The sequence below is a fragment of the Trachypithecus francoisi genome, unplaced genomic scaffold (genome assembly GCF_009764315.1).
Source record: "Trachypithecus francoisi isolate TF-2019V2 unplaced genomic scaffold, Tfra_2.0 Lachesis_group17, whole genome shotgun sequence".
Classification (NCBI taxonomy): domain Eukaryota; kingdom Metazoa; phylum Chordata; class Mammalia; order Primates; family Cercopithecidae; genus Trachypithecus; species Trachypithecus francoisi.
In genome coordinates, this window is record NW_022681462.1 from 41607987 (window position 1) to 41634776 (window position 26790).

At 49.5% G+C, this 26790-nt stretch overlaps 1 protein-coding gene across 1 annotated transcript in view; it reads right to left on the minus strand.

Annotated features, from left to right (window-relative positions):
- Positions 1-25710, minus strand: part of FBLN7 (fibulin 7) — a 48637-nt gene extending 22927 nt beyond the window's left edge. The window contains exons 1-2 of the mRNA XM_033175456.1: positions 25366-25710; positions 4745-4904 (exon numbers count right to left, since the gene is read on the minus strand). Of these exons, the coding sequence (XP_033031347.1) occupies positions 4745-4904; positions 25366-25440 (235 nt within the window). The 5' untranslated portion in view covers positions 25441-25710. The remainder of the gene's footprint in view (positions 1-4744; positions 4905-25365) is intronic.
- Between the last annotated feature and the right edge of the window lie 1080 nt (positions 25711-26790).

Sequence of the window (26790 nt, forward strand, 5' to 3'; positions counted from 1 at the left end):
AGACTGGGGCTCAGAGACACTAAGTGCTGTGTGCAAGGCCTAGAAGCATGGGAAGCCCGCACTGCAAGGATCTGCCTCATCACTGCCGCCTACTCACTGATTTTCTGCAGCTCCAAGCCCACTGGGTTTCTTTAGGTCTCCTGAATAGGCTGGGCTCAGCTCCAGCTCCAGGCCTGGGATTTTGCTCTTCTTTCTGCCTGGAATGTTCTTTCCTTAGAGCTTCCACAACTGGCTCCTTCTCACACTCCAGGTCTCCACTCATATGCCACCTCCTCCCCGCGTGTTCCCTGGCCACGGTGCCTAACCCAGACCTCCCCAGACACTCTTCCCCAGGCGCTCACTCTGCTCTCTTCGCAGTATTTGCAACCATCCACATTTTCTTATTGACTTATTTCTTTCTAGATGTGTTGTCAGTCCTCTCCATCAGAACGCATCTGGCCTATGTTCCTGTGTATCCCCAGCACCAGCCCACTGCCTGGCACATAGTGAATGCTCGATAAGTCATTCTTGAACAAATGAATGAATGGAGCCTTATTTATTGCATCTTTACTATATGCCAGGCACTATATTAGGCACTTGGGCTATATCCATGAACAAAATAGACAAAACCCAACCCTCAGAAAGCCCACCTTCTAGCAGGGGAGATAATAAGCAATGGCGGAGTGTGGGGCCATGTAGAAAATGAAAGCAGGGAATGGTGTTGGAGATGCCAGAGAGAGGGCATCATTTTGAATACAGTGGTCAGGGCAGGCCTCACCAGAACGAGTTGAAGGTGAAGGCATAGCCAGGCAGATGTCTGGGGAGGGTGGAGGGACGACAGCTGGTCAAACATCCTGAGGTGGGGGTGTGCCTGGCAGGTCTGAGGAATGTCAAGGAGCCAACAGGGCTGGAGTAGAGTGGATGAGGTGGAAAGTAGACATGAGTCAGGCAACAGGAACAAGACAGCTCAGAGTTACACGGGGCATTGGAAAGAAAACAAAAAGGCCATGCAACTTGTTCTCTGTGTGAGATCGGGTCACTGGAGGTTTGAGCCCAGGCAGGAAGCAGCCTGACTCCCAGCAGCACTCCTGCTGCAGTTTGACCATGAAGTGCCCAAACAAGAGGAAGGGGAGGGAAGCTAAGGCCAGGGTAGCAGCTGGGCATGAAGGACATGGTTTGAATCCTGGCTGCTTTGTGAAGATTTCCCAAAGGACTGACGTGGTTGGAGAGAGATGGAGTGAAGCTAGCCTGTTCCTCTTCTTTTTGCAACAGAGCATCATGCATGGGTGAAGAGCGAATGCCCAATGTTAGGATGGCTTGGATTTGGATTCAGTTCAGATGGAAATTCAGAGCCACTTCTAAAATGCATTTAAGGTAAATTCCAAGTGTCATTTGCCATGTTCGTATTTTAAACAGACAAAAACAGAACTGTTGCTTCAGCTGTGCAGGTCAAAGCAAGTGAGAGAGTCACTGAGCATCCGCCATGAGGATGCACTGATCAGGGGTGTCCTGGACCTGAGGCCACTAAGGAGCATGATGGGCCTCCCTGTCTGGGAGGGCAGCTGGCAGGATGCTGTAGCTCTGCCTGAAATCCCACCTGCGCCGGACACAACCTGGGATCCTTCAAGGAGCAGCCATGGCAGCCTGAGCTGGGGAGGAGGGAGGTGCCGGACCCTCTGAGGGTGCTCGGTGGCCTTTGGTGATTGGGGAATATCTGCCCATTGCTGCATTGCTTTCCTTGAGTAAAGCTCCAAGTTGGTCCCCAGTGGTAATAATCTTGTGAGAAGGAAGAGAGTGAGAGCTCATGTCCCAGGACTCTGCTGCTCCCAGGGTGCTGCCTCAGCCTCTGAAATAAATTACTTTATAGTTTTGTTTTTTTTTTTTTTTAAAGCTAGTACTTCATTGTGTTAAAGGATTTTAAAATGCATTGGGGGAAAATAGTAGGGTCTCTTTGGGGATGAAAAATCTTTAAAAACCTCAACAAAGGAAAACTACCTACAACTCACACATACATCATACCTGAATAGATTGAACAGTATTAGATGCTCAATAAACGTGAATGGAGTGGATGAATGGATACAAATTAATTAAAAATCAATTTGTAGTCACATCCCAAACAGGAGCCGAAGGCCCTTCTCCTGTGACAGGAGGAGAACGTGTCCTTTGGTTTATTCTGTTCATGAGAAGCACATCCTACTGAGTGTGCAGAGCCATAGTGAAGCTCCCTGCACCTTCCGAGGTTAAGTTAGCATTTAAGGAGTGAGATCCACAGGTAAGCAGTCTCAGCAATGTGGGAACATGAATCCGCTGAGGCTGCTCTGGAAGAGCCCTGAAGCTGATGGGTTGTGATGATGCACCCAGGAAAGAAAAACTAGGAAAATAGGAGGGAGATACTTCATATGGAAGCCAGAACGGAAGAACAAGAATTCTCCAGAACTAGAAATTATTCTTCCTGACTCGCAGCAAATTCCCTTACAAAGAGAAAAAAAAAAAAAAAAGGCAAAAGAGGCCTGGCACAGAGCACCTGCCTGTTATCCCAGCACTTTGGGAAGCTGAGGCTGGAGGATCACTTGAGCCTGGGAGTTCAAGACCAGCTTGAGCAACATAATGAGACCCCATCTTGACAAAAATTTTTAAAATCAGGTGCAGTGGTGTGCACCTGTAGTCCTAGCTACTTAGGAGGCTGAGGTGAGAGGATCACTTGAGCCTGGGAGGCTGCAGTGAACTAGGATCACTCCACTGCTCTCCAGCCTGGGTGATGGAGTGAGACCTTGTCTCTCTTTTAAAAAGCAATAAAGTAATTTTCCCACTATGTGCCATTTGATCTGGGCAGCTGTCTGGCTTTCCTCCAGGTGCAGGCCCAACCCCCACCCCACCCTGAAAAGGGATCCTGACAGCTGCCTGTGCTCTGCAGGATCAGCCTCTGCACGCATAAAGTACCCATCACAGTGTCCCCCACACACTTAGAGATACAATACATGATGACAACTTTTTAAAAAGAGAATTTGCCACTTTAAAAAATGTTATACATTTCAGAGATGAAAGACCCTGAATCTTGGGAAGGAGGATGAATAATATAATAATAGCTGCCTTTCCATTTGTCTAGTGGGCAGGGGCCTCTCACATGGGCAGGGGAATTGTATGACATTCCCTGTGGGCTCCACTGAAACTCCCAGGGACCACAGGCAGCTCTGACCCCATGAAAACAAGGAAGGCTTTGTGGAGTCAAGCCTTGAGCAAGAAAAAAAAAAATCACTAGATCAGGGACCTCTGACCACTAGCTTACTTGTCTTGCTTGGCCTCAGTTTCCCCATCTGGAGCAGGAAGGAAAGACACCCTGCCTGCCCCATGGAGTTGGGGTGTGTGGAGCCCCAGTGAGGGCTTGGGCCTCACAGTGCCTTGGAAAGTGTGAGGCTTGGCTGGTGGTTATTTCTGCAGCTGTGGCGCCAAGGAAAACAGGAACGGACTCTGTACTGTTGAGAGCTGGATTTGCCACCATCATCTCCGAGAAGGTAGGAAATCCAACGCCTTCCCCAGGAAACTTCAACTCACTCAACAAAGAGAGCCCTTGATAAATGTGTCTGCAGTAAGTAAATGATGTCAGATATTCCACAAGCTCCTAACTTCAAATGAACATGACTGCCCCCTGCCCCCCAGCACCCTAAGAGACCAGAAGAAAACCAGCCGCCCATCTCTGGGCCTTGGCGGTGTGAAAGCTGTTAAGGTACAAGCAGGAAAAAGTGCCCCTGTGTCTGTCAGAGTCCTGCCCTCATGGGAGGGAATCTGGGGTGCCCGCTGTAGCCTCCCCAGACAAGTGGAGCTTGTCCTCAGCGGCCCTTCCCTCCCAACCGCCCTGGTACTAATGGGGACTCCCTGGAGGGTGCACTTTCACGCCTGAAGCACTGGAGCCAACCTTGTTCATGGACTGGAACCAGTGTATCGCACTGGTGCGGGCCGGGGATACGTGTGTGTGTGCACGCACAGAGGGTGTGGAGAAACTCGGTGCTTTCCACTCAACTCTGCTATGAACTTAAAAACTGCTCTATAAAAGTATATTAAAGTAAAATCAAAAATGAAAACAAAACCAAAACTGGATCCAACTTGTGGATGGGGAAGGGAAAAGCAGTGCGTTGATCTAAAAGTGGCGCCTGGCAACAGTTTGGTCAGTATGACGACATGATAGTTGTTAAGGCCAGAATGAAAAGGCTTAAGAGGAAAAGGGGTGACATGCAGGCTGAGGGAGAAGAAAGAGGGCAGCTGCCTTTCTAATGTATTCACCCCACCCCCACTGCCACCAACCAGGGTTAAAAATGGGCCACAGATTGGCCGGCCCCGGTGGCTCACGCCTGTAATCCCAGCACTTTGGGAGGCTGAGGCAGGCGGATCACGAGGTCAGGAGATCAAGACCATCCTGGCTAACACGGTGAAACCTCATCTCTACTAAAAATACAAAAAACTAGCCGGGCGAGGTGGCGGGCGCCTGTAGTCCCAGCTACTCGGGAGGCTGAGGCAGGAGAATGGCGTGAACCCGGGAGGCGGAGCTTGCAGTGAGCGGAGATCACGCCGCTGCACTCCAGCCTGGGCGACAGAGCGAGACTCCGTCTCAGATAAAAACAAAGCGCGGGGGGGCACAGATGGAAGATGGAAGATAGAAAGTGAGGTGGGAAGGGTGAGGCGTGGCGCAGGGGCCTCCGGCTGGGAGCATCACCGGCCAAGTGCTTGAGTGCTGTCCTGCCACCCCAGCAGTGCTGACGTGGACACCCACCTGGAGGGGCATCTGGGGCCACCCTGCTCACAGAGTTCTGCAGCGCGGCCAGCCGGCTCTTCATGTGGCGGATGCCCTCGGCGAAGCGTGTCTCCTGGCCTTTCAGCAGCTGCTGCAGCTGGCGGATGGCCGAGAGGAGCTGCTGTTTGCTGAGACAGTTCTGCGGAGAGAAGACATCGCCACCACCACCCCTTGAGACTGACTCAGTCTCACATGCTCGTCTGAGCTTCTGAAATCACCAAAGCCATAGGGTCCAAACCGCGTTTGAGGCTCACTAAACGCAACGTGAACGTGACCTGCCACTGGACAGCCCCAAGCACATGTATGGTAGCCCCAGTTCACCCCTTGACAAAAACAAAATGCAGGCAGGACAGATGACTCTAAACGACCGGGTGGATGAACAGTTATTTGAACCCAAAGAGCCTTATAATCACTATGCTGCCACTCTGAGAGACTCTCTCTAATTCTTCACTCTAAGTCAATGCTCTGAAACCCCTGGGCCTTGGCAAACATTTTCTTTCTGTCACTCTTAGACATTTCTAAAAGCAAAGGGCCAATAATACGTGTAAAACAGGCAAAACAGGAATGCCCAGGGGTTCCTATTCTTTAAAAACATATAACAGGGAAAATAAGAAAAACAACTGGCTAAAGTTAAAGAGACGTTCAATAAAAGTCAATGTTGAGTTCTGATGATTTTTTTAAGTCATAGAAAGGCAGAAAATGGAGGATCATGCTTACCATGATAAAGGCTACCTAACTTAAAGCAGCACCCAGTATCATATGTTTTGTTTGCTTGTTTAGTTCTGGAGGCTAAAAGTCCAAGATCAATGCATCGGCAGTGTTAGTTTCTAGTGAGGTCTTCTTCTGGATGGCAGATGGCCACTCTCCCGAGGTGCCAGCATTCTACTTAATGCTAAAATTCTCAAGGTTTCCTGGCTGGGTGCAGTGGCTCATGCCTGTAATCCCAGCACTTTGGTGGTCAAGGTGGGTGGATTGCTTGAGGCCAGAAGTTCAAGACCTGCCTGTGCAATACAGTGAGACCTCATCTTTACAAAAAATTTAAAAATTCAGCCACATGTGGTGGTTCACGCCTGTAATCCTAGCACTTTGGGAGGCTGAGCCGAGCGGATCATGTGAGGTCAGAAGTTCGAAACCAGCCTGGCCAACATGGTGAAACCCAGACTTAAGTAAAAATATTTTAAAAATTAGCCGGGCATGGTGGCAGGTGTCTGTAATCCCAGGTACTTGGGAGGCTGAGGCAGGAGAATCGCTTGAACCTGGGAGGCAGAGGTTGCAGTGAGCCGAGATTGCACCATTACACTCCAGCCTGGGCAACAGAGCAAGACTCTGTCTCAAAATAATACATAAAATAAAATAAAATAATTAAGAACAAAAAAAAACTAGCCAAGCCCGATGATATAGGCCTGCAGTGCCAGCTACTTGGAAGGCTGAGGTAGGAGGATTGCCTGAGCCTGGGAGGGAGGTTGCAGTGAGCTGTAATCACATCACTGCACTCCAGCCTGGATAACAGTGAGACCCTATCTGGAAAACAACAACAACAACAAAACCAAACTAAATATTTCCAATCTCAATTGCCTTTAAGAACCAGGACAGGCTGGGTGCAGTGGCTCACACCTGTAATCCTGGCACTTTGGGATCACTTACATCCAGGAGTTCAAGACCACCCTGGGCAACAGACTGAGAGCCTGTTTCTACAAAAAATAAAAAATTAATTGGGCATAGTGGTGCATGCCTGTAGGCGGGAAGATCACTTGAGCCTGGGAGGTTGAGGCTGCAGTGAATCATGATTGCACCACTGCACTCAGCTTTGGTGACAGAGTGAGACCCTGCCTCAAAAAAAAAAAAAAAATTAATTGCCTAATTAAGAAAAAGAGCCAGGACATGAAAAGTAGTAAAGCAGGGGTGAATCAAGTGGGGAGAGATGGGACTTCGGCCTTGTGGAGCAAGGAGGTCTCTACTAAGGCCATTCACATTCACTGGGGGCTGTGTGTTACAACAGCACAGCCTGGAATCTGCTGCCTGCACTCTGCTGCCTACACAGGAGACAGGAGACACATCAAGACAATGATGATGGTTATCTTTAGGGATAGGCTTATGGATTATGTTTTAATTTAATTTGTTTTGTTTGTTTGTTTGTTTTTGAGATGGAGTCTCGCTCTGTCACCAGGCTGGAGTGCAGTGGCACAATCTCAACTCACTGCAACCTCCACCTCTGGGGTTCAAGCGATTCTCATGCCTCAGCTTCCCTAGTAGCTGAGATTACAGGTGGCCGCAGCCAAGCCCCGCTAATTTTTGTATTTTTAGTGGAGATGGGGTTTCGCCATGTTGTCCAGGCTGGTCTCAAACTCCTGACCTCAGGTGATCTGCCTACCTCAGCTTCCCAAAGTGCTGGGATTACAGGCGTGAGCCATCACGCCCAGACTTAATTTTATTTTTTATACTTAATTTTTTTTTCTACTGAGTATCGGTTTTATAATTAAAAAAAAAAGAAAAACTGTCTAAAAGACAGTGGGGCAGTAAAGTGGCAGGGAGGCGGGGTTTCGCCATGTTGTCCAGGCTGGTCTCAAACTCCTGACCTCAGGTGATCTGCCTACCTCAGCTTCCCAAAGTGCTGGGATTACAGGCGTGAGCCATCACGCCCAGACTTAATTTTATTTTTTATACTTAATTTTTTTTCTACTGAGTATCGGTTTTATAATTAAAAAAATAAAGAAAAACTGTCTAAAAGACAGTGGGGCAGTAAAGTGGCAGGGAGGCGGGGTTTCGCCATGTTGTCCAGGCTGGTCTCAAACTCCTGACCTCAGGTGATCTGCCTACCTCAGCTTCCCAAAGTGCTGGGATTACAGGCGTGAGCCATCACGCCCAGACTTAATTTTATTTTTTATACTTAATTTTTTTTTCTACTGAGTATCGGTTTTATAATTAAAAAAAAAAAAGAAAAACTGTCTAAAAGACAGTGGGGCAATAAAGTGGCAGGGAGGCATGGGGCCCCCACAGCCGAGGTGGCTTCCAGCCTCACCAGCGAAGCACCACAACCACAACCACCACCACCATCTCGATGGGAACGGAGCCACTGCTGCTCTCCCAGGGAGACTGCCAGGCCTCTGTACCGTGGAGATTTCACCAAACAGATGACTCACTGGCCAGGCTGAATGGATGCTTTTCACAAAGTTGAATCCCCAGTTGCCCCTGGAACTCGTTAATCCCGGGGGCTCCTGGGCTTCCACCATACCCAGGGCCTGAGGAGGCACAGCCCCAAACGCAATTGCTCGGAAGAGAAGTTTGGTTTATTTTCCTTCCTCTCCCCCATTGTGGTCCCTCCCACGGAGGTCCTGGGGCACTCAGGAGCGACCTCCTGCAATCCCGTACCTGCCCAGCACCGTGCAGCCCTCCCACCCAAACCTGATTTCTCACACCCACGTCCCCTTCCTTAAAAAAAAAAGCCCCCCTTGGGCTCTGCTTTTATAGATGACTTCATGGCTTCCACATCAATTACATTTGTGTACAGTCTACAAAGAGCTTCTTCACTGTAGCAAAGAATAGTTCAGCTACTAGCTGGCAGAAACCCTGCGGAGAAATGGGGCCTGTCTCCATTTCATAGAGAAAGATATGGAGGCTGAAAGGCAAACACCTTGCCCCAAATCATGGGGCTTCGTAGCAGTAGAACCAGGCCAGGAACTCTGACTCCCACCTAGCCCCGCCAGCCACCCCAGTGGACTGCCTCCTTTGTTCTCACAGGCTCCTGTGTGGTGAATGATCTTATTGACGAATTTGCACTAGGGATGGATAGGACTGAGCCCAAATGCCCTACAGTAGATTTCTAACTCCTGGGCAAAGTTCGGGTTGGGCGCCTGGGCAGTGGGGGCAGGAAGCGTGAAGGGAAGGTGGAGGAGATACCCTTGCCCACATCCAGCCGGGATAAGCTGACCAGGCCCTGACAGCTGAAAGAGGGCTCTCGGAGCCGCAGCTGCCCCGGAGTCCATGGAGGGCTCAGTTTTGAAGCCGGGAGAAATCTGTGCCAAAGGCTGTGCTGGGAAAGGCAAGCATACTGCCAGGAACCTGGGGTGATGGCCTGGGGCTCCAGGAAGTAAAGGAAGCAGGGGAGTGTGTGTGGAGGGACAGGGGCTTGTTTTCTACTGGGCCGCTGGGCAGCCAAGTATTTCTAACCCCAGTGCTGCTGGCTCCAGGCACAACTGCCCTCTGCTTCCAGTGACACTTCCTGCTCCGTGGGCAACAGGCGCCAGCTGCTTTTTCCCCGGTGCTCACTGGAGGTGAGATGTGCCCAGCTTGCCAGCTGCCACTGAAAAACCTTAAACATCTTCAAGACCAAGCAAACCAAGGCGGCACCTCCATCCCAGGCGGGGAGGGAGACCGAAAGGCTGCAGGCTGACTTGCCGAGGGAAGGTCAGGAGGTTCTGGCCCATCCCAGCCTCCAACCTCCCTGGAGTGAGGCTAATGAAACAGAGTGTGGTACAAGGAAGCTCCTTGCCGCTCTCAGCAAGCCAGCATGCCGGGGTTGGGGCCAGGGAGCCCGAGAAGCAGAGAGTATCCGTGCCTTTGACATGAGGTTTGAGGGTCTGAGCTGCAGCTGCTCCTAACAGGAAAGGTCCTGGATGCCATGCTCATCTGTCACCTGATCTGGCACAGGCGCAGGCATCACCGAGCTCCTTTGCAAAGCCAGATGATGAAGCTGGAATCCTTACATACCAAGACAAGCATCCATGACACCCGCATGTGGGGACAAATGAGGTCACGTGAGGGGCCTGAGACCCCAGTGCCTCATTTTTCCAAGCTGAGAAAGCTTTATCATTTTGCTTGATCATAAAAAGAAAGCATAATATCTGCAAAACAATTCGAAATGCAGAAAAATGCATTCAAACAAAGAACAAGTCCCACAACCAGAGACAACCGCTGTTAACTTTTCGTTAGGTTTCAAGTTTCGAGTTAGACACAAGTGCTCCCTTGCACAGGCATCATCACGCAGCCCCACAGGATGCAGGTTCTGTCAGCTCTTTCCCCTCAGCACTGGCTGTGGCATCATTTTCACGTTGACGAGCAGAGCAACCCGTTTGTCTCTGCATCTCAATTCTACTTCTGTTCCTCAATGCGCTCTTTTCAGTCTGGGCAGGGGCCTCCTTGTCCACAGCCACAGTTGTCTGCCATTCCCCTCCCAAACCCACCACCCTCCCCTGCTCTGAGCCATGCATGGAAGCAGGCCATTTCCTTCCATGCACATGTGGCCTTTGCCAAGGACAGGCCAAGGGTGCTGTGAGGGGCTGTGGGACGGACAGGAAGCCGGCTGGACGCTCAGGGGCTGTCCACCTGCTGTTCAGTGAAGGCCTGGATTTTGGGCGGGGCTTTCCCAACTCAGGATTCCAGGTCCCAACTGTGAAAAGCAGCCCCAGGCTCTGCACAGCCCTCCAGAACTGACCTCCCGCTCACCAAGATGGGATTGGGTGAAGGTCAGATCCAGACAGGCTGGCAAGGGGAGGTCCCCGCACCCCAGGAAGGACAGAGCATGTTCCAGAGGCCGTCCCCTTGAAGCTGAGGAAGCTGCCATGTCTGGGCCCTCACTTTCCCAGGCCTCTTCCAGGGCTCTTGAGGGGCCCCCGTTTTAAATCTTTTTCTTAGAGCGATCCCCTCAAATGGTGTAAATTTTCATCCCTTCAAAACTGGTCATGGCCCAGCTTATGCCACGGACAATAAATAATGAGAAATAGTTTCCATTTCTTTGAATTAATAACTTCTTTGAAATGGAACCAAGAGGAGACATTCAGTGAAACTATTCCATCTTTGAAAAGGAGAAAAATATCAAGGTTTACCGTTTCTGTTATGAAACTCTTTTTTTTTTTTTTTTTTTTGTCACCCAGGCTGGAGTGCAGTGGCGCGATCTCGGCTCACTGCAAGCTCTGCCGCCTCCCAGGTTCACGCCATTCTCCTGCCTCAGCCTCCCTAGAAGCTGGGACTACAGGTGCCCGCCACCACGCCCAGCTAATTTTTTTGTATTTTTAGTAGAGACGGGGTTTCACCATGTTCGCCAGGATGGTCTTGATCTCCTGACCTCGTGATCCGCCCGCCTCAGCCTCCCAAAGTGCTGGGATTACAGGCATGAGCCACCGCGCCCGGCCGAAACTCTTTAAAGGGGTGAGTACTTCATCTAACTTGAGACCAATGGCAATGTTTGCAGAGAACCAGTTAGAGAAGGCACAACAGATGTCACCCCATCCAGGTTTTTCCAAGCTGGAGTAGAGGTGGCATGGATGGGTCTGGAAGACGCAGGCCAGTGCGGAGAGCTGGGCGAGGGGAGGAGCTGGTTTTAAGGCTCTTGGGAGCAAGAAGGCCCATGGAACGCTCCATCCACCCCTGCCCTTCTGTGGGAATTCTTGTCCATCTCCCTTCCAGCCCTTTCTCTCACAACGTTTACTCCGGCAGGTCCATGGAAGATTCCTGAGATCCCGAGACTTCCTTCCTCTGACAACCAACCAGCACTTCCAGGACTGCTGGGCCTCCAGAGACATTTCATACCCCCAGACCCCACCTCCTGGTGCAGGGGTGGACACAGCCAAAAATGAGTGTGTGTCCCCCGGCTTACCCAGTCCCCTGCCGGCAGGCCTGACCCCTCCCATCCCACCCAGACCCCCACGCTGTTTGGGTTCACCCGGAACCTGCTCTGAAGGCACCAGAGGGCATGGAGAAGCTTCAGGGGTGTGTATGGGAACATGGGGACTGGTCCTTGGGGCTTCTGTTCTCCTGTAACCTGGCTCTATGGTCTTCCTCACAGTGGCAGTCTTGGTACTGTGACACCTTTTGAGAGCCTCTTTGGTGACAATAGAGCTCCGAGACCTCCAATGGCCACAGATGACCCCTAGACTTGGAGGGGCCGTCTCCCATGCTGGTTTCTCCCAAGCCACAGCTATGCGTCATGTCAGCATTTTGCTAATGGGAACACAGATGTTTTGATGCCTTAGGTCTCTGAAAGGACCGAGAAACTTGCCAAATGTGTGCCTGCTGGCCAAGGCTTGGAGCCTTCCGCGTCTGAGTCATGTTGAATTCGTGAATGTGCTTTTCTCCAGAACTTATTTTTATTTTTCAACTGAGCCAGAGGTGGGTTATAAATCCTCGACTACTCTTAATGCCAGAGACCTCTGCTCAGCACCCACATATACGAGGAAAGAAAGTGGGTGCTTCTGGGGGAAGTGAGAGAATTTCACTTGGGGAGTTGCCCGAGGCCTTTGGATTAGTCAGAACTCTTTACAGAAACAGAAGCAATAAGAAAGAGATATATATTATATATACACAAACACACATACATATACATATGTAATATTGTAATATATAACATATTAATATATGGAGAGAGAAAGAGAGATTTTAAGGGATTGTCACGCAGTTGTGGGGGCTGGCAAGTCCAATTTTAAGGAATTTTAAGGAACCGTCACAGAGTTGTAGGGGCTGGCAAGTCCAACCTCCGCAGGGCAGGAGCAGGCTGGAGACCCAGGGCCAGTTGCAGGTGACGCTACAGCTCAAGGTCAAAGGCAGAAGGCAGTGTGGAGGCAGAACTCCCTTCTGGGGGGACCTCAGTCTTTTGCATGAGGGCCACCCACATTAGGAGGCGAATCTGCTTTTCTCAAAGGCTGCTGATTTAAATGCTAGTCGTATCTAAACAATCGCTTCCCAGCAACATCTGGACTGGTGTTTGAGCAAATATCTGAAAACCATGTCTTAACTAAATTGACACATAAAATTAACCACCCCAGCCCTCCAGCTGGAGTCTCCCTTTGGGGCTCTGTACCCCAGGTTGCTCAGGGTACTTTGAGTTTGAACCCTGCTGGCTGCCTGTAGTTCTACATTTACACTCTATGCCCCATTCCAGTCTGGTTTTTAAAACAGCCACAGGAGCGATGACAACAACAGCAGGTGCCAAGAGCCAGCACTGTGACCACACTTCACACAGGAACCCGTGACAGCCCAGGACGTGGCACCATTACAACACCCACTTGACAGGGGCAGAAGCCGCGTAAGTCTCTGAGCCACGGTGGCCTATCCAGGATTTAAAACCCAGCGTGCCTTCTCCAGCCTCTGTTGTGACAAGATGGCTGGACTCACCTTAGAGAGGGGTGCACAGAGAACCTTCGTGAGTCCTGCCTCGTTCATCCTCTCACTTCACAGCACCCCCTCGAAAGCCTTGGTGCCCACCTTTGATCACCCTCCCAGTCACCGCTCCCCTGGCCCCTTGGGATTGTTGAGGACAGAAAACAAATTGTAGACAACTTGGAATCCTTGACACTGAGAATAGGATCTGAGTGTACACTAGATGCTCATTTGAATGAAGAAACAAGTGAGTGAGTGAATGAGGAGTGAAGGAATGGCATAAGTATGAGCCAAAGACAATCTCTTGCTCATCTCACCACCCAAACCCACTTTCCCCATTTCACCTGCTTGCTACCCAGCTAACCTTTGTCCAGATGCCGCCTGCACCTGTGGACTGGGTTGTGCCTTTCACAGCCTCGGTATTATCTTCAGCAAGTCTCTGAGGCCCCCAGTGCCCAAGCCAAGCAAGGAGCTTGGGGTCCACACACATGGCGTCCAGAAGCTGCAATCCCCTCCTAAGTACGCAAGCCTGGTACATGAGCCTTCTCCTCACATCTCACAACCTGAGAGCCTCCTACCAGCAAAAATGGCAGCACATTTTGTCTATTTCCTTTTGGGATTTAACACAATATGAATATAGAAGGGAGCTAAAGTTTAGTAGATAAAAAGGAATCAAAGAAGGCAGCAATGAAAAACTAATACATTCTGTCAGCTGCGTGGTGAGGAGTTTCCCTTTATTCTCAGGGGCGAGGAGACTAGTTGTGGGGTGTAGGCAGGGGCGTGATGCAGTCCGGCCTCTGACCTCTGTCTTTGGGAAATACAGATTTTACGAAAGCAAGTGAGGATGCAGAGAGGGGAGGTGGGACAGGACTGCCGTGGTACAGGAGAGGATAATTACTGTTGCACCATTGCCAGCCCACTCAGAAACCCTTGGGATTTTCCCCTAGAGAGAGTAGGAAAATCGAAAAACACACCCTACTTTTTATTTAGCTTTCACCACCATCCAGGTTAGTTACTTCAGGAATAAAGACTCCAAGGCCCAGGACCCTGACAATGTGCCCAGGCACACCACCGTCATTTGATCCTTCCCTTCCCGTTTGCCCACGCTGCCAGCAGGATCCAGGCCCTCTCACTGCGAACCTCCCCAAGCTATATCCACCTCGGGGCCTTAGCACTGGCTGGGTCCTCTGCCCAGGGAATCTGCCCCCAGGTCCTCTAGAGTTGAGTCCCCTAGAGGTGAATCCTCCAGAGTTGTCTTTCCATTTCAACTTAGAAGTCCTCTCCTTAGAGAGCCCCTGCCTGCTTGCTTAACCTGGAGTAGCCTCGTGGCCACCCTCCAATGCAGCACCCTGCTTAGGCAATCGTTGGCCCTCTGATACTTTTCTAATTTGTCTGGTTTTTCTCTTCCTGCTTGGTGAGCTAAGTGGCAGTGGGGACTGTGCCAGCTGCATCTTCCTCTCTCCTGTCACGCATTGAGCATTTGTTATGGACCTGGTCTTTGAATATGATTCATTTTCTTCAACTATGACCCCATGAGATGGGAATGTCTATTATCTCCACTGTTCAGAGGAAGAAACTGATTCACAAGGGGCAGGAACTTGCCCCACATCAGTCAACCAGGAAGGATCTGAGCCAAGACCGAGCCAGGCCTGGGAATCTTCACCACCTGCTATGCTGCCTCAGGCCCTGCTGTCTCCCAGAACAGCATCTTTCCTGTGCTAGCCTCTCAGGACGTAGTTGTGGGATGAGCACATTATCTTACTAGTTAGATTCTTTTGGTCATGCAATCAGAGAAAAGGCCTAAATTGCAGGAGCACTGAAGTGATACTGACCCATTCAGGTGATACTAACATGTTTGTATGTTTTTACACTGCAGTCTGATTCTTCTCTGGACGCATTTTTTTTTTTTCTTCTAGTACTGCAGAGACCCCTCTCTTGGAGCTCAGTGGTCCTCTCTCTGTGTTCAAATCAGCCCAGGATTCATCTGATGTTCTCAGCTCCCCGAGGGCAGGTAAGGTTTTCTGGGCAATGCAACCAGTTGCTGGTCTTGCTCTCTGACCCCAGCCCCTCCTTCAGAGATGGGATAAGCATGGGGAAGGGATGCTCCAGGGCTCACAGCACCCTCCCCTTCCATCTAAGGCCCAGAGGCAGCTGATCTCCAGCAGAGGGGGAAATGTCTCAGATAGTGGCCAACCAGATGGCAAAAGCAAGGCCAAGGGTGGCTGGGGACTTTCCAGTTCCCTCCCAGTCACCACCAACATCCCCCATGCCTCTGGTCTTTGATGCGAAAAACTGTCATGTCTCAATCTTAGTACTTAGGAACCCAGCCCCATGCTGAGTTCCTTGGGTCTCACTTCCCATCGAGGCTGCCTCTTTTGAGAGATTCTGGTGCCCAGAGAGGAACACGTTTTCCTACGTACAGGAGGGGAGATGGTTACTTCCTTGAGATACACATTTTACTTACTTGAGTTACAAATTGTACTTGAGACTTGTATAAATGGATGGGTTTGGGTCCAGTCAAATTATGGGTGCTTATTTTTTCTTTAACGAAAATGTGTGTCATGTCCTTATTTTAGGTTTCAGGCAGTTACTGAAGAGCACGGGAAGTCCTGGCAGGGAGTTTGAAAGGATAAAGTTCAACCCACCCCGGGAGTCTTCCCTGGAGCCCCAGGGCTGCACAAACCTTTTCCCCTATGGATCAGGGGAGAGTGGCCAGCGCAGTTAGGCCTTTGTCAACAGCTGTGCCCAAACAATGGACACTACTCCTGGCATAGCTGGCTGAGAGGCAGGTCTGAGCCAGCATATGGAGGGAGGGCTGGTACCCAAAAGGAAGGCAAGCAGCTTCAAAGGCATCTGGCTTGACCTACCCGGAATCAAGTCTAGTGCTAAATAGGATTCCCCAGGGTGAGCAGACCTGGGAGGACATCCGTTCCTTATTGAAAGACTCCAGGCTAGCCCAAGAAACCACTGAACTGGCTGGCCATGTTTGCTTTCCCAGTGGGCCATGGTGTGGACCAGGCCCTTTACACTCACTGCCCAATGCCCCCAGGGGCAGAAATGACCCCAAGGGAGCAAGGGGGCTTCCATTCTCCTCTGCAGTCAGGGCTGCCCTTGACAGGACATAGATCGCATTCTTGAATGTGCCAGGGAGAAGTGGAGGCTGCTAGAGAAAGCAGAAGCTACCAGGGGAACCTCCCCATCACCACCATGCCCTGATTCCACCCATTTGTCTAAACACAGGTGCCTGTGGGAGTAAGTCTCCGGGTCACTATGATGGAGGATTTGCAAAAATCACCCCAGATCTTCCTCTCTGTGCCAACACCATATGCAAGAAGACTCTGCTCTCTTCTCTCGATTTCAAAAATTGTACTTGAAATCGAAAAGGAAGTCTGCTTTCCCACCTTTCATATCTGGGCTGGACTTGTCGCTTGCTGTGGCCAACAGGATGCAGTGGAAGTCATGCTCCAGTTCCAAGGCTGGATCTCAAGAAGTCTGTGAGCTTCTGCTCAGTCTTGGTGCTCTACGACCACCATCACTACTACCACAATCACCATGAGAAAAGCCCCAGGTAGCCTCCTGGAGGATGAGAGGCCTCATGGAGCAGAGCCTGCATGCACCAGATGAGCTGCCCTAGACCAATCAGCCCCAGCTAGCTTGGCAGCTGACCATAGACAAACGAGCAAGGCCAGTCCAGATGAGCTGAGTCTGGCCCTGACTAGCACAGCAGACCAGCTGAGCTCAACTCAAATTGCTACCCTGGCCTGCCAACTTCAGATCCAGAGTGCTCTCTTAAAATCAAAGCAGGATCACTGTCTGTTTTGTTCCCAGTGCCTGGGCCATTGTAGGCACCAAATATCTGTTTTATGAAATACCTCATTTTAGACAGAGGTATTTATTTCAGATCAATAGATCTGAATGATTCACAAGTCCCTGCTGTTACAGCTCATCTTCATGTATTAGTATTAAAATCTTTTTTTTTTTTGAGACGGAGTCTCGCTCTGTCGCCCAGGCTGGAGTGCAGTGGCTGGATCTCAGCTCACTGCAAGCTCCGCCTCCCGGGTTTATGCCATTCTCCTGCCTCAGCCTCCCGAGTAGCTGGGACTACAGGCGCCCGCCACCTCGCCCAGCTAGTTTTTTTGTATTTTTTAGAATCTCTGTTTCAGGGTTAGTGAACACTCCTGGTGCTAGGACGAGGGCAGATACTCCTGTCAATCATGGTGTCCTTTCATGCCAAGCTCTAGAGTGACCGATGAGCCATCTCAGCCTGGACTCTAGGCAGTCCCAGGCAATCGATCCGAATCGGCAGCTAAATTGACACTGATGGGGTGACTTCCCAAGCCACCCTAGGCCGGGAAGGAGCAAGCTTTTATTTTCGTTTTTCCACCCTTCAGTTCATTTTTTTTTCTCAGACCAAGAACTAAGTCTTAAGTCCTATTCCAGTGCGAGGTCTTGGTTTTCTCTGGGAAGTCAGCGGGGAGGAGAGCTGGCAGGCAGTGAGTCGGAGAGAGCGCGGGTCAGCTTTCCTCCTCTCACTTCCTCCTCTGGCCTTGCTCCCAACTGTAGGATTCAGCCACCACTTTCTTGGCCACAGAGGACCCCCCACCTACAACCTGGGATCATGATGCTACTGTTGGCTGCTTCAAAGTTTCCATGTAGAAAAAGTGTGATATCTACTGTAGGCAAGTGATTTGACAAGCCCAGCAATAATGAGTTAAAAATCATTTTCCTAAGGATGTGTTCAAAAAAATAAGGGAGTAAGCCAAAGAAAGAGGAAGACATGTGATCTCAAAAATGTAGACTCCAGCTAAGGATAGCAGAGAGACTCTCTCCCAAAGCCCCTGTGTAGCCGCAGGGCCACGAGCCCAGGGAGGGCAGCAGCAAGGCGGCAGCCGAATGCAGAGAGGCCTGGGGAGTCCGGGCTCCAGGGACAAGAAGCCCTGGCAGAACATTGACTGGGAAAGAGATCCTGGAAACAATTGTGCTTGTGTAGACGGCAGACTGAGGCAAAAGGGAATAAACTCTAGGAAAATTAAAAAGTTACACAAGAAAGGAAATTAATCATAGGGAACTATTTGGCTCTGTAGTGGATTATGGAACAAAGCACTCATCTGTCATTATAGGAAATCAATTGTGTAGAAATGCGGAGTGGTCCCTAGGGTATTTAGAAGTAGGTGCCTCGAGAGAGAGGCGCTGTGGACCAATTTCTTGAAAGATACAAACTACCAAAACTCACCCCAGGGAAGAAAAATTGCTAACCTAAATAGCTCTGTATCTAAGAAATTGAATTCATAGTTAAAACTTTCCAGAAGTCTCCAGGCCCACATGGTTTCATTGGTAAATTGTATCAGACATTGGTGCCAGAATAACTGGCACCAATTCTACACCATGTCTTCCAGAAGACAGAAAATCTGCCTTATTAACAGACTAAAGAAAAACCACAGGACCATATCAAGTGAAGTAGAAAAAAAAGCACGTGAAAAAATTCAATGTCCATTCACAATAAGTATTATATCAAACTAGGACAAGAAGGAAACCTTAGCCAGACAAGCGATACCTACAAAAAACCTACAGCCAGAATCATACTTAGTGTTGAAAAAACGAATCCTTTCTTCCTAAGTTCTAGAACAAGGCAAGAATGTTCGCTCTCCTGTTAAAAATTGTACTTGAAATTCTAGTCCATGTAAAAAGGCTAAATACATAAATAAATGACACATACATTAAAAAGGAAGAAATAAAACTGCTCCAATAACATAGATGACGTGATTGTCCATGTAAAAAACCCTAGGAAACGTATTTTTTAAAAATTCCCTATAAATAATGATTGAGTTCCACAAGGTCACAAGATACAAGGTCAACGCAGAAAACCCCATTGGATTTCTCCATACTGGGGATATCCACGTGGAAATGAATTTTTTAAAAACTATTTAAAATAGCTTCAAAAATGAAATAATTAGGTGTAAGTCTAACACAGCATGTTTGTGTTGAAAACTAAAAAAATGTACTGATGAAAGAAATCAAAGAATATCTAAATAAGTAGAAAGATATATTGTGTTCACAGATTGGAAGACTCAATACATTTAAGATGCCATTTCTCCTCTAATTGATCTATAGATTTAATGCAATTCCAATAAAAATTCCAGTAGTAGTAGTTGTTGTTGTTGTTGAGACAGTTTTGCTCTTGTTGCCCAGGCTGGAGTGCAATGGCACAATCTCAGCTCATGGCTCACTGCAACCTCTGCCTCCCAGGTTCAAGCAATTCTCCTGCCTCAGCCCCCCAAGTAGCTGGGACTACGGGCATGTGCCACCACGGCTTGTTAATTACGTATTTTTAGTAGAGATGGGGTTTTACCATGTTTGCCAGACTGGTCTTGGACTCCTGACCTCAGGTGGTCTGCCACCTTCCCCTCCCAAAGCACTGGGATTACAGGCGTGAGCCACTGTGCCCGGCCCAGTAGAATTTCTTATAGATATAGACAACTGACTCTGAAATTTTAATGGAAAGGCAAAGAAACTAGAATAGCCAAAGGAATTTTGAAAAGGGATAATAAAGTTGGAGGACTCACTTTACTCAATTTTAAGACTTACTGTAAAGCTACAGTAATCAAGATAAGTGTGTTATTGGCAGAAATTTCCCCAGATGAACTGATTTTTGACAAAGTTGCTAAGGCAAGTTTGCGAATCAGGAGTCTTTCAACAACAAATGGTGTTGGAACAATTGGATATCCACAGAAAAAAGTGGCCCTCAACATGAATCTCACGCCTTATTTTTAAAAAGTAACTCAACATGGATTATAATAAAAATGCAAAACTGTAAAAATTTTAGAAACAAATTTTCATGACCTGAGGTTAGGCCAAGAGTGCTTAGACTTGACACCCAAAACACAATCCATTAAAATAAAAAATTGATAAACTAAACTTCATTAAAATTTAAAATTTTGCTCTGCAAAAGGCACTGTTAAGACAAGCTACAGGCCGGGCGCGGTGGCTCAAGCCTGTAATCCCAGCACTTTGGGAGGCCGAGACGGGCGGATCATGAGGTCAGGAGATCGAGACCCTCCTGGCTAATACAGTGAAACCCCGTCTCTACTAAAAATACAAAAACTAGCCGGGCGAGGTGGCGGGCGCCTGTAGTCCCAGCTACTCGGGAGGCTGAGGCAGGAGAATGGCGTAAACCCGGGAGGCGGAGCTTGCAGTGAGCTGAGATCCGGCCACTGCACTCCAGCCTGGGCGACAGAGCGAGACTCCGCCTCAAAAAAAAAAAAAAAAAAAAAAAAAGACAAGCTACAAACTGAGAGAAAATATTTATGACTCACATATCCAAAAAAGCCTTGTATTTAGAATACATATACAGTGCTCAAAACTTATTTAAAACAATCAAGGTTCGCCTGTAATCCCAAATACTCCAGAGGCTGAGGCAGGAGGGTCACTTGAGCTATGTTTCTGGCCTGGGCAACATAGCAAGACCTCGTCTCAAAAAATAGAAAGAAAAAGAACAAACAATCCATTTTTTAAATGGGCAGAAGGCTTGAACAGATGTTTTGCCCAATAGACTATTTGGCAAATAAGCACATGAAGAGATGTTCAACATCATTAGTCATTAGGGCAATGGAAATTAAAACCACAATGAGATACTGTTACATAGTTACTAGAATGACTTGGAGAAAAACAAATCAATCTGAGAACTCTAAGTGCTGGCAAGGATGCAGTGTAGTGAGGTCTTTCATAAATGTAAAGTAGTAAAACTAATACGGAATGTAGTTGGGCAGTTTCTTACAAAGTTAAACACATATTTACCATATGACCCAGCAATCCCCCTCCCAGGTATTTACCCATAAGAAATGAAAATACATTCACATGAAAAGCATATGTGAATGCTTATACCAGCTGTATTCACAATTGCCCAAACCTGGAATGACAGCACGGGTGGCTGTTGTTCAGTGGGTGAACTGATAAACAAACAAGAGTACACCCACACCATGGAGCCCCACTCAGCAATAAAAAGGAGCCTGGCCAGGCGCAGTGGCTCATGCCTGTAATCCCAGCACTTGGGGAGGCCAAGGCAGGTGGATCACCTGAGGTCAGGAGTTTGAGACCAGCCTGACCAACACAGTGAAACCCTGTCTCTAGTAAAAAATACAAAAATTAGCCGGGCGTAGTGGCGAGCACCTGTAATCTCAGCTACTTGGGAGGCTAAGGCAGGGGAATCACTTGAACCCAGTAGGTGGAGGTGGTAGTGAGCCAAGATCACGCCACTGCATTCCAGCCTGGGTGACAGAGCAAGACTCCGTCTCAGAAAAACAAAACTAAAACAAAAAACAAAAAAATGAAAAACGAAAACAAAAAGAAAAACTAAAACTGAAAGGAGCCTATGGCTTGGGTGATTCTTAGATCCATTATACGAAGTTAACCCTTTTCTCATTTAGGAAAAAAAAAGTGCCCCTGACTGCCAGTGCTCATTTAATTTTACAGAAACATGCTCTTTGAGGCTGAAGCAAATCTGAATGGTTTTCAATGTGAAAATTAAATATAAAAACTGTTCTTGTAGTTATTTCTAAGTAGGACTAACATCAGCATTGTCTGAATCATCAGAATCATCTATTTTGGAAAAATCAGATGCATCAATTGAATCTTTGGCCAACAACTGTTCCAAACCAATGTTAATATCACACGTAGGAGTGCTATGTTTTCTAGGATTTGACATTTTCAGTGATCAAGAATTACTACATTTTGTAAATGGAAATACCACTACTAAGAACAGAATTCTATAAATAGAATGATGTCTGTTTTTTCCAAAGTTGATATACCAGAGCAATGTGAAAATAAGAAAAGCAAGATATTTTGTGACAAAGTTATCTCGGGGTAAACGCTGCAGCCACAAGCACTGCCCAACGCATATTCTCAGGGCAAATGAGATTAAAGAAACTAAACTCAAAAGGCCATGTACTCTTTTCCATTTATATGACATTGTGGAGGCCGGGTGCGGTGACTCACACCTATAATCCCAGCATTTTACACGGCTGAGATGGGAGGATTGCTTGAGCCCAGGAGTTCGAGACTAGCCTAGACAAGATGGCAAAACCCTGTCTCTAAAACAAAATAAAATAAAAAGTTGTATGACATGATGGAGAAGACAAACTTGTAATGATAAAGAATAGATAAGGGCTGCCAGGGCTGGGGTGGGTAGAGGGTGCGACTTCAAAGAGCAGCATGATGTAGTTTTGGGGGCAGTAGAACTGTTCTGTATCATGATTGTGGTGGTGGCTGCCATACATAGAATATAGTTCCATGGTTAAAATCATGAAATTACATATGAACAACATTTATTTTTACTTAATTATAAAAAGCAATGTATCAAATGGGAGGAGGCAACTAAAAGAATGAACCTCTCATGGTGGAATTTGGAGACCTGTGACATCTGATCACAGGGAGAGGATCGGGGAGGGAAGCCTGCGGAAACACCATAGCAGCTCCCCAAACAGATGAGGAGGTGGCTGGCAGCCTGCACCCCTTGCCTGCCCAGAGCTACTGTGGGCTGAGGGTGAGGTGAGATGATGGTTAGATATTTGTTCTGGTCTCCCCAACAAGGTGTTTCTCTTCCAGTGGGAAGGTCACAGGGTGGGCACAGTGTCCAGAAAGGGGCTCCCATTCTCTGCACACCCCATACTTCTCCACCTCCCGTCCTTCCCCATGACCACCTGCTCTTCATCAGCCAGTGACAAAACCCTGCAAAGTGACGTGGGACAGATGTGCTGACAAGAGGGACACAGTGGATAGCCACAGAGGAGAGCGGGAGAGAGATGAGACTCCATCCCCACAGGAGCGCTGCTCTGGACCCTGCAGCACACGGCCTCCCCTCCCCTGTAACACACACACAGTCACACAGACATAATCACGGGCACCAATACACAAAGACATGTGCATACCCAATCACACACACAGTACAGATAGGCACACACACATACACTTACCATCACACATACAGTCACTCACACAGACACATGCACACACAACCACAGGTACCAATGCAAAAAGGTGTGTACACACAACTACACAGAGGCACACCCATCCACTGACACACACACACACGCTCATATTACCCTTGAGCTGTCTCCTAATACACAAAGCAAGCACATATGCCAGCAAACAGGAACCCCAAACAGGGTTGTGGCCTGCCCCCATGAGGAGCACCGCAGCCTCCTTCTAGACCTCCTTGGAGTTGCTGTGTCAATGGGCCTCGGTCGAGGAAGCCTGTCCTCAGTGCCTCCCACCTGACCCCTCCCATCTCCTCCATGGCAAGATATGATCCTGTGGGCACAGTTCATTCTCCAAACTTGCAGAGTCTCCACCAGCCAATGGCTCTTACTGGTGGGTTCAGGAGTCTCAGGTTTCACGCTACTTTTAGGCCAGGTGTTTCCCCACCCCTGGAGCCCTATAGTGGGAATACAGACAATAAACTTGAAACCTACCAAAAGATATCATTACAAATGACGATGGGTACTATGCCAGAGCCCTTCAGGGAGCCCAGACAGAAAATCCAGGGGCAGAGAGAGGACTTGTTTAGAGTAGAGAGAAGTCTGGAAGGTCTCTGCAGAGGATTGCTTATTTGAGCAGAGACCAAATAATGGAAGGACTCAGGTAATGCTTGTTCCAGCATGCACCAGGCCCTGGGGCCTCCTTTGTAATTCACCCTTTAAGCTTGCCTGGACAGGGGTGAGGGTGGAGAAGGGGAGACCCCTGGCCACATAGGACTGTGGGTGAAAGAGAGTCTCACTAGAATTTTTAAATGAACATCTGTGGGCAATCTCTTTTGTTCCCTTTCCCCTCACAAAGCACCTAAGACAGGTGTTTTGCAGCTAAAGACAGTAAGGTTTAGAGGATAAGAAACCTGAGAAAGCCTGGATGTAGCAGGACAGGGACTGGACCCAGAAACTCCAGGTACAGAGTCCGAGTGAGCTCACTTTGCCTCTGCAGCAGCTGCAAACATGTGACAAGTGCTTCGGTCTCACCTGGTTTCTGGGTAACCTCGGGAGACAGGTGTTTGCCTCATTCCCTAAGCAGCAAAGGTCACACAATGGCAGGGTCTGGTTCTCAAGCATCTCATCACACATCCTGTCCACGCTGCCTCCTTGGAGCCTAGGCTGGGGAGCTGGCTTAGGGATGTAACCACCTGTGCTTCTGGCATTGGGCTCAAGGTCTGAGGTGGGATTTTATTTTGTTCTGTAACCTGTAAACTTGGTAGGAGATCCCATTGCTCTGTTGGGTGGGTCTAGCGTGGCCCCAAACCGGGTCTCTGCTGCCCGGTCACTGAGTATCTCCCTGTGATGCCGCCTCACCACCTTCTGCACTAACATCACCACGTCTCCTCTGAGCCAAATTCTGCTGCCTGGAATCCCTTCCTGCACCCCAGGGGCTTCTAGGTGGCCACGGGCATGCCCGCCTGGCCCGGGAAGTCAGTCTCAGGCCAGGGAGTATGGACACGTGTCTGCAGGCAAGGAAGAAATCTTGGAGTCCCACAAGAGAGACTGGGTTTATTCCGCTCATTTCTGGTTGTGTGACCTTGAATACGTCCCATCCTCCCTGGGCCTCAGTTTCATTTATCTGCAAAATGGGGGTAGCAGTCCCCACCTCACAGGGTTGCTCCGGGAATGAAGTGCCTGGAAGATACCCCGCAGGGGGCCTGAGACGCACCAGGCACTCGAGAAGTGTGCTCAGGCTCTCCGCTACCCACTGTTGTTGGCATTGTGCGGGTAGGGGATTGGCAGTCCATGCCAGGCCCCTCACCCTGGCTTGCCAGGGCTACTCTGCTGGATGAGGGTTCTGGACTCGGCAATTCAAGTTGTCGCCTTAATTTTAAAAATCAGTTGCTAATGGTTAATATAAAAGCGAATCTGGTCAAGTATTAAATAAATAAATCCGGTGGGATTCGAACAAATGCCAATGGCAAGAAGAGAAAAATTAAACAGCAAGCCGCCTGTATATGTGTTAAGAAGATGTAGTCCCACATCCAAGGCCTCGCCGGCTCAGGAAGGGACTGCTTCAGAAACCTCCCGGGCCACCTCTGCCTCGGAAATGCCACAAACTGCTAAGAAGTTCCTGTGAGTGTTCTAATATTTCGGTTGGAAATGTAAATGTCGGAGTTTGGAGGGCGGGGACATTTTCTAAGCTAATTGGGTGATCCAGAGCTCTCATGGAAACCCAGGAAATACCAATGTCTCACAAATCCCTGAGAAATCTTCCTCCTCCCGGCGATTCTCACGCGGAGCCCTCTCACCCAATGGACCGACGCTTTCGCACCCTAGCCGCGTCCTCCCAGGCGCCCTGCCCACGATGCATCTGAGATGACAGATGGGGACCCTGCACCTCTCTTTGGAAACTGAACCCCAGCCCAGGCATCGCTCTAAGCTCTCAACTCAGGCATCCGAGTGGAAAGTGGCAAGCCCAGGTCCCCCAGCCTTAGTGCTGCCTCCCCTGCGCGCGGGACAGGGGAGGGAGGCGGGAGGGACACTGACCTGGGAAGCCCGCGGCTCGGGGCAGGCGAGGATCAGGAGCAGAAGGAAGAGCGCGCGCGGAGAGCTGGGCACCATCTTGCCAATCGGAATCTTGCTGCTTGGGAAGGGGAAATAACTTTGTCTGCCTCCCCTGCCGAGTTCGTCCCAGCGATGCGGCAGCCGCCCCTGCAGGGTGCGGGGCGCCGCGCGGCCCCTGGGCGGCTGGGGCAGGGAAGGAGGCAGGAGGCCCCCGAGCGCAATGCGTCCCGCGGGGATCGGCGCCGCCCGGCCTTTGCTCAGGTCCAGGTGCGCCGTGCACCGGACCCTGGAGCAGCGCGCCACGAGCGTCCGCAGCTGCCCGCACGAGACAGTCCGGGCGAGGCGGGGAGGCGCCAGCCCCTTGGCTAAGGCCGAGGGAGGAGGGGCTGCCCGGCCAGGAATGCGCCTGGGAGCGCGCCCAACCCGCGCGGCTCCCCGAGGAGGCCGGGCGCGACGCCGAGGACGAGCGCGGGCATCCTCAGGGCCTGGCAGGGATGGGCGACCCGTGCCCCGCACATGTGCGGGTGACTGGAAGCCCACCCTGGGCAGGTTCACTCCTGACTGTCCCATTTCCCAACCAAGTAGACTGAGGCTCAGTCACCAAGGACAAGTGGCCGAACAGAAACCCAAACCCAGGTCTGTTCTACTTCAGAGCCCACGCGACACCCTCCTCCCCACAGTCCTAGAAGGGGACCAGGAGATGGGCTTCATAAGCTTGACACAGGGTGGACTGAGTTCTCCATCCAAATAAACTAGTGTCCCTTTAAATAATGCAACGGAGGTGTAAGAACAGGCACGCACAGTGAGTAGATAGACACAGTGATACAGTGAGTGGATCTACAGCCCTTCTGATTCACTGTCCTTGCTCAAGGGAAGGAGAAACTCAGTTTAAATCGGAGGTCAGGTTCTAGAACATTGCATGCCTTGCTAAAGTTGAATCAGGAAGTGCCAGGCCGGCATGAGCAGTCTGAAGTCCCCTGCCATCAGGGCTGTGGTACAACCAGATGCTTCAGACCTGAGCTCCCGGAAGGCATGATTGACATTCTTTCTGGAAGGTTTTCTGAAGGCAGTTGCTGCAGATGTCCTGGGACACACAAGTCTGGTCAAGCCCTAGACCCCTTTTTCCTCTTCCACATTTCACTTCGTTGAGCCCACTCAGAGCTCAAGGAATGGAGAGCCGGGAAGACTGCGACCGCAGAGCAGGAGCTGTTCCCAGTGGAGGCCAGAAAGGAAAGTTAGAATCCTGGCTTAGTCCCTTCAAACTACTATAGCAAAATACCATCAACTGAGTGGCTTATAAACAATAGAAGGTATTTCTCACAGTTCTGGAGGCTGGGAGGTCCAAGATCAAGGTGCCAACAGATTAAGTGTTTGGCGAGGGCCGGAGTTCTGGTTCCTGTGTCCTCA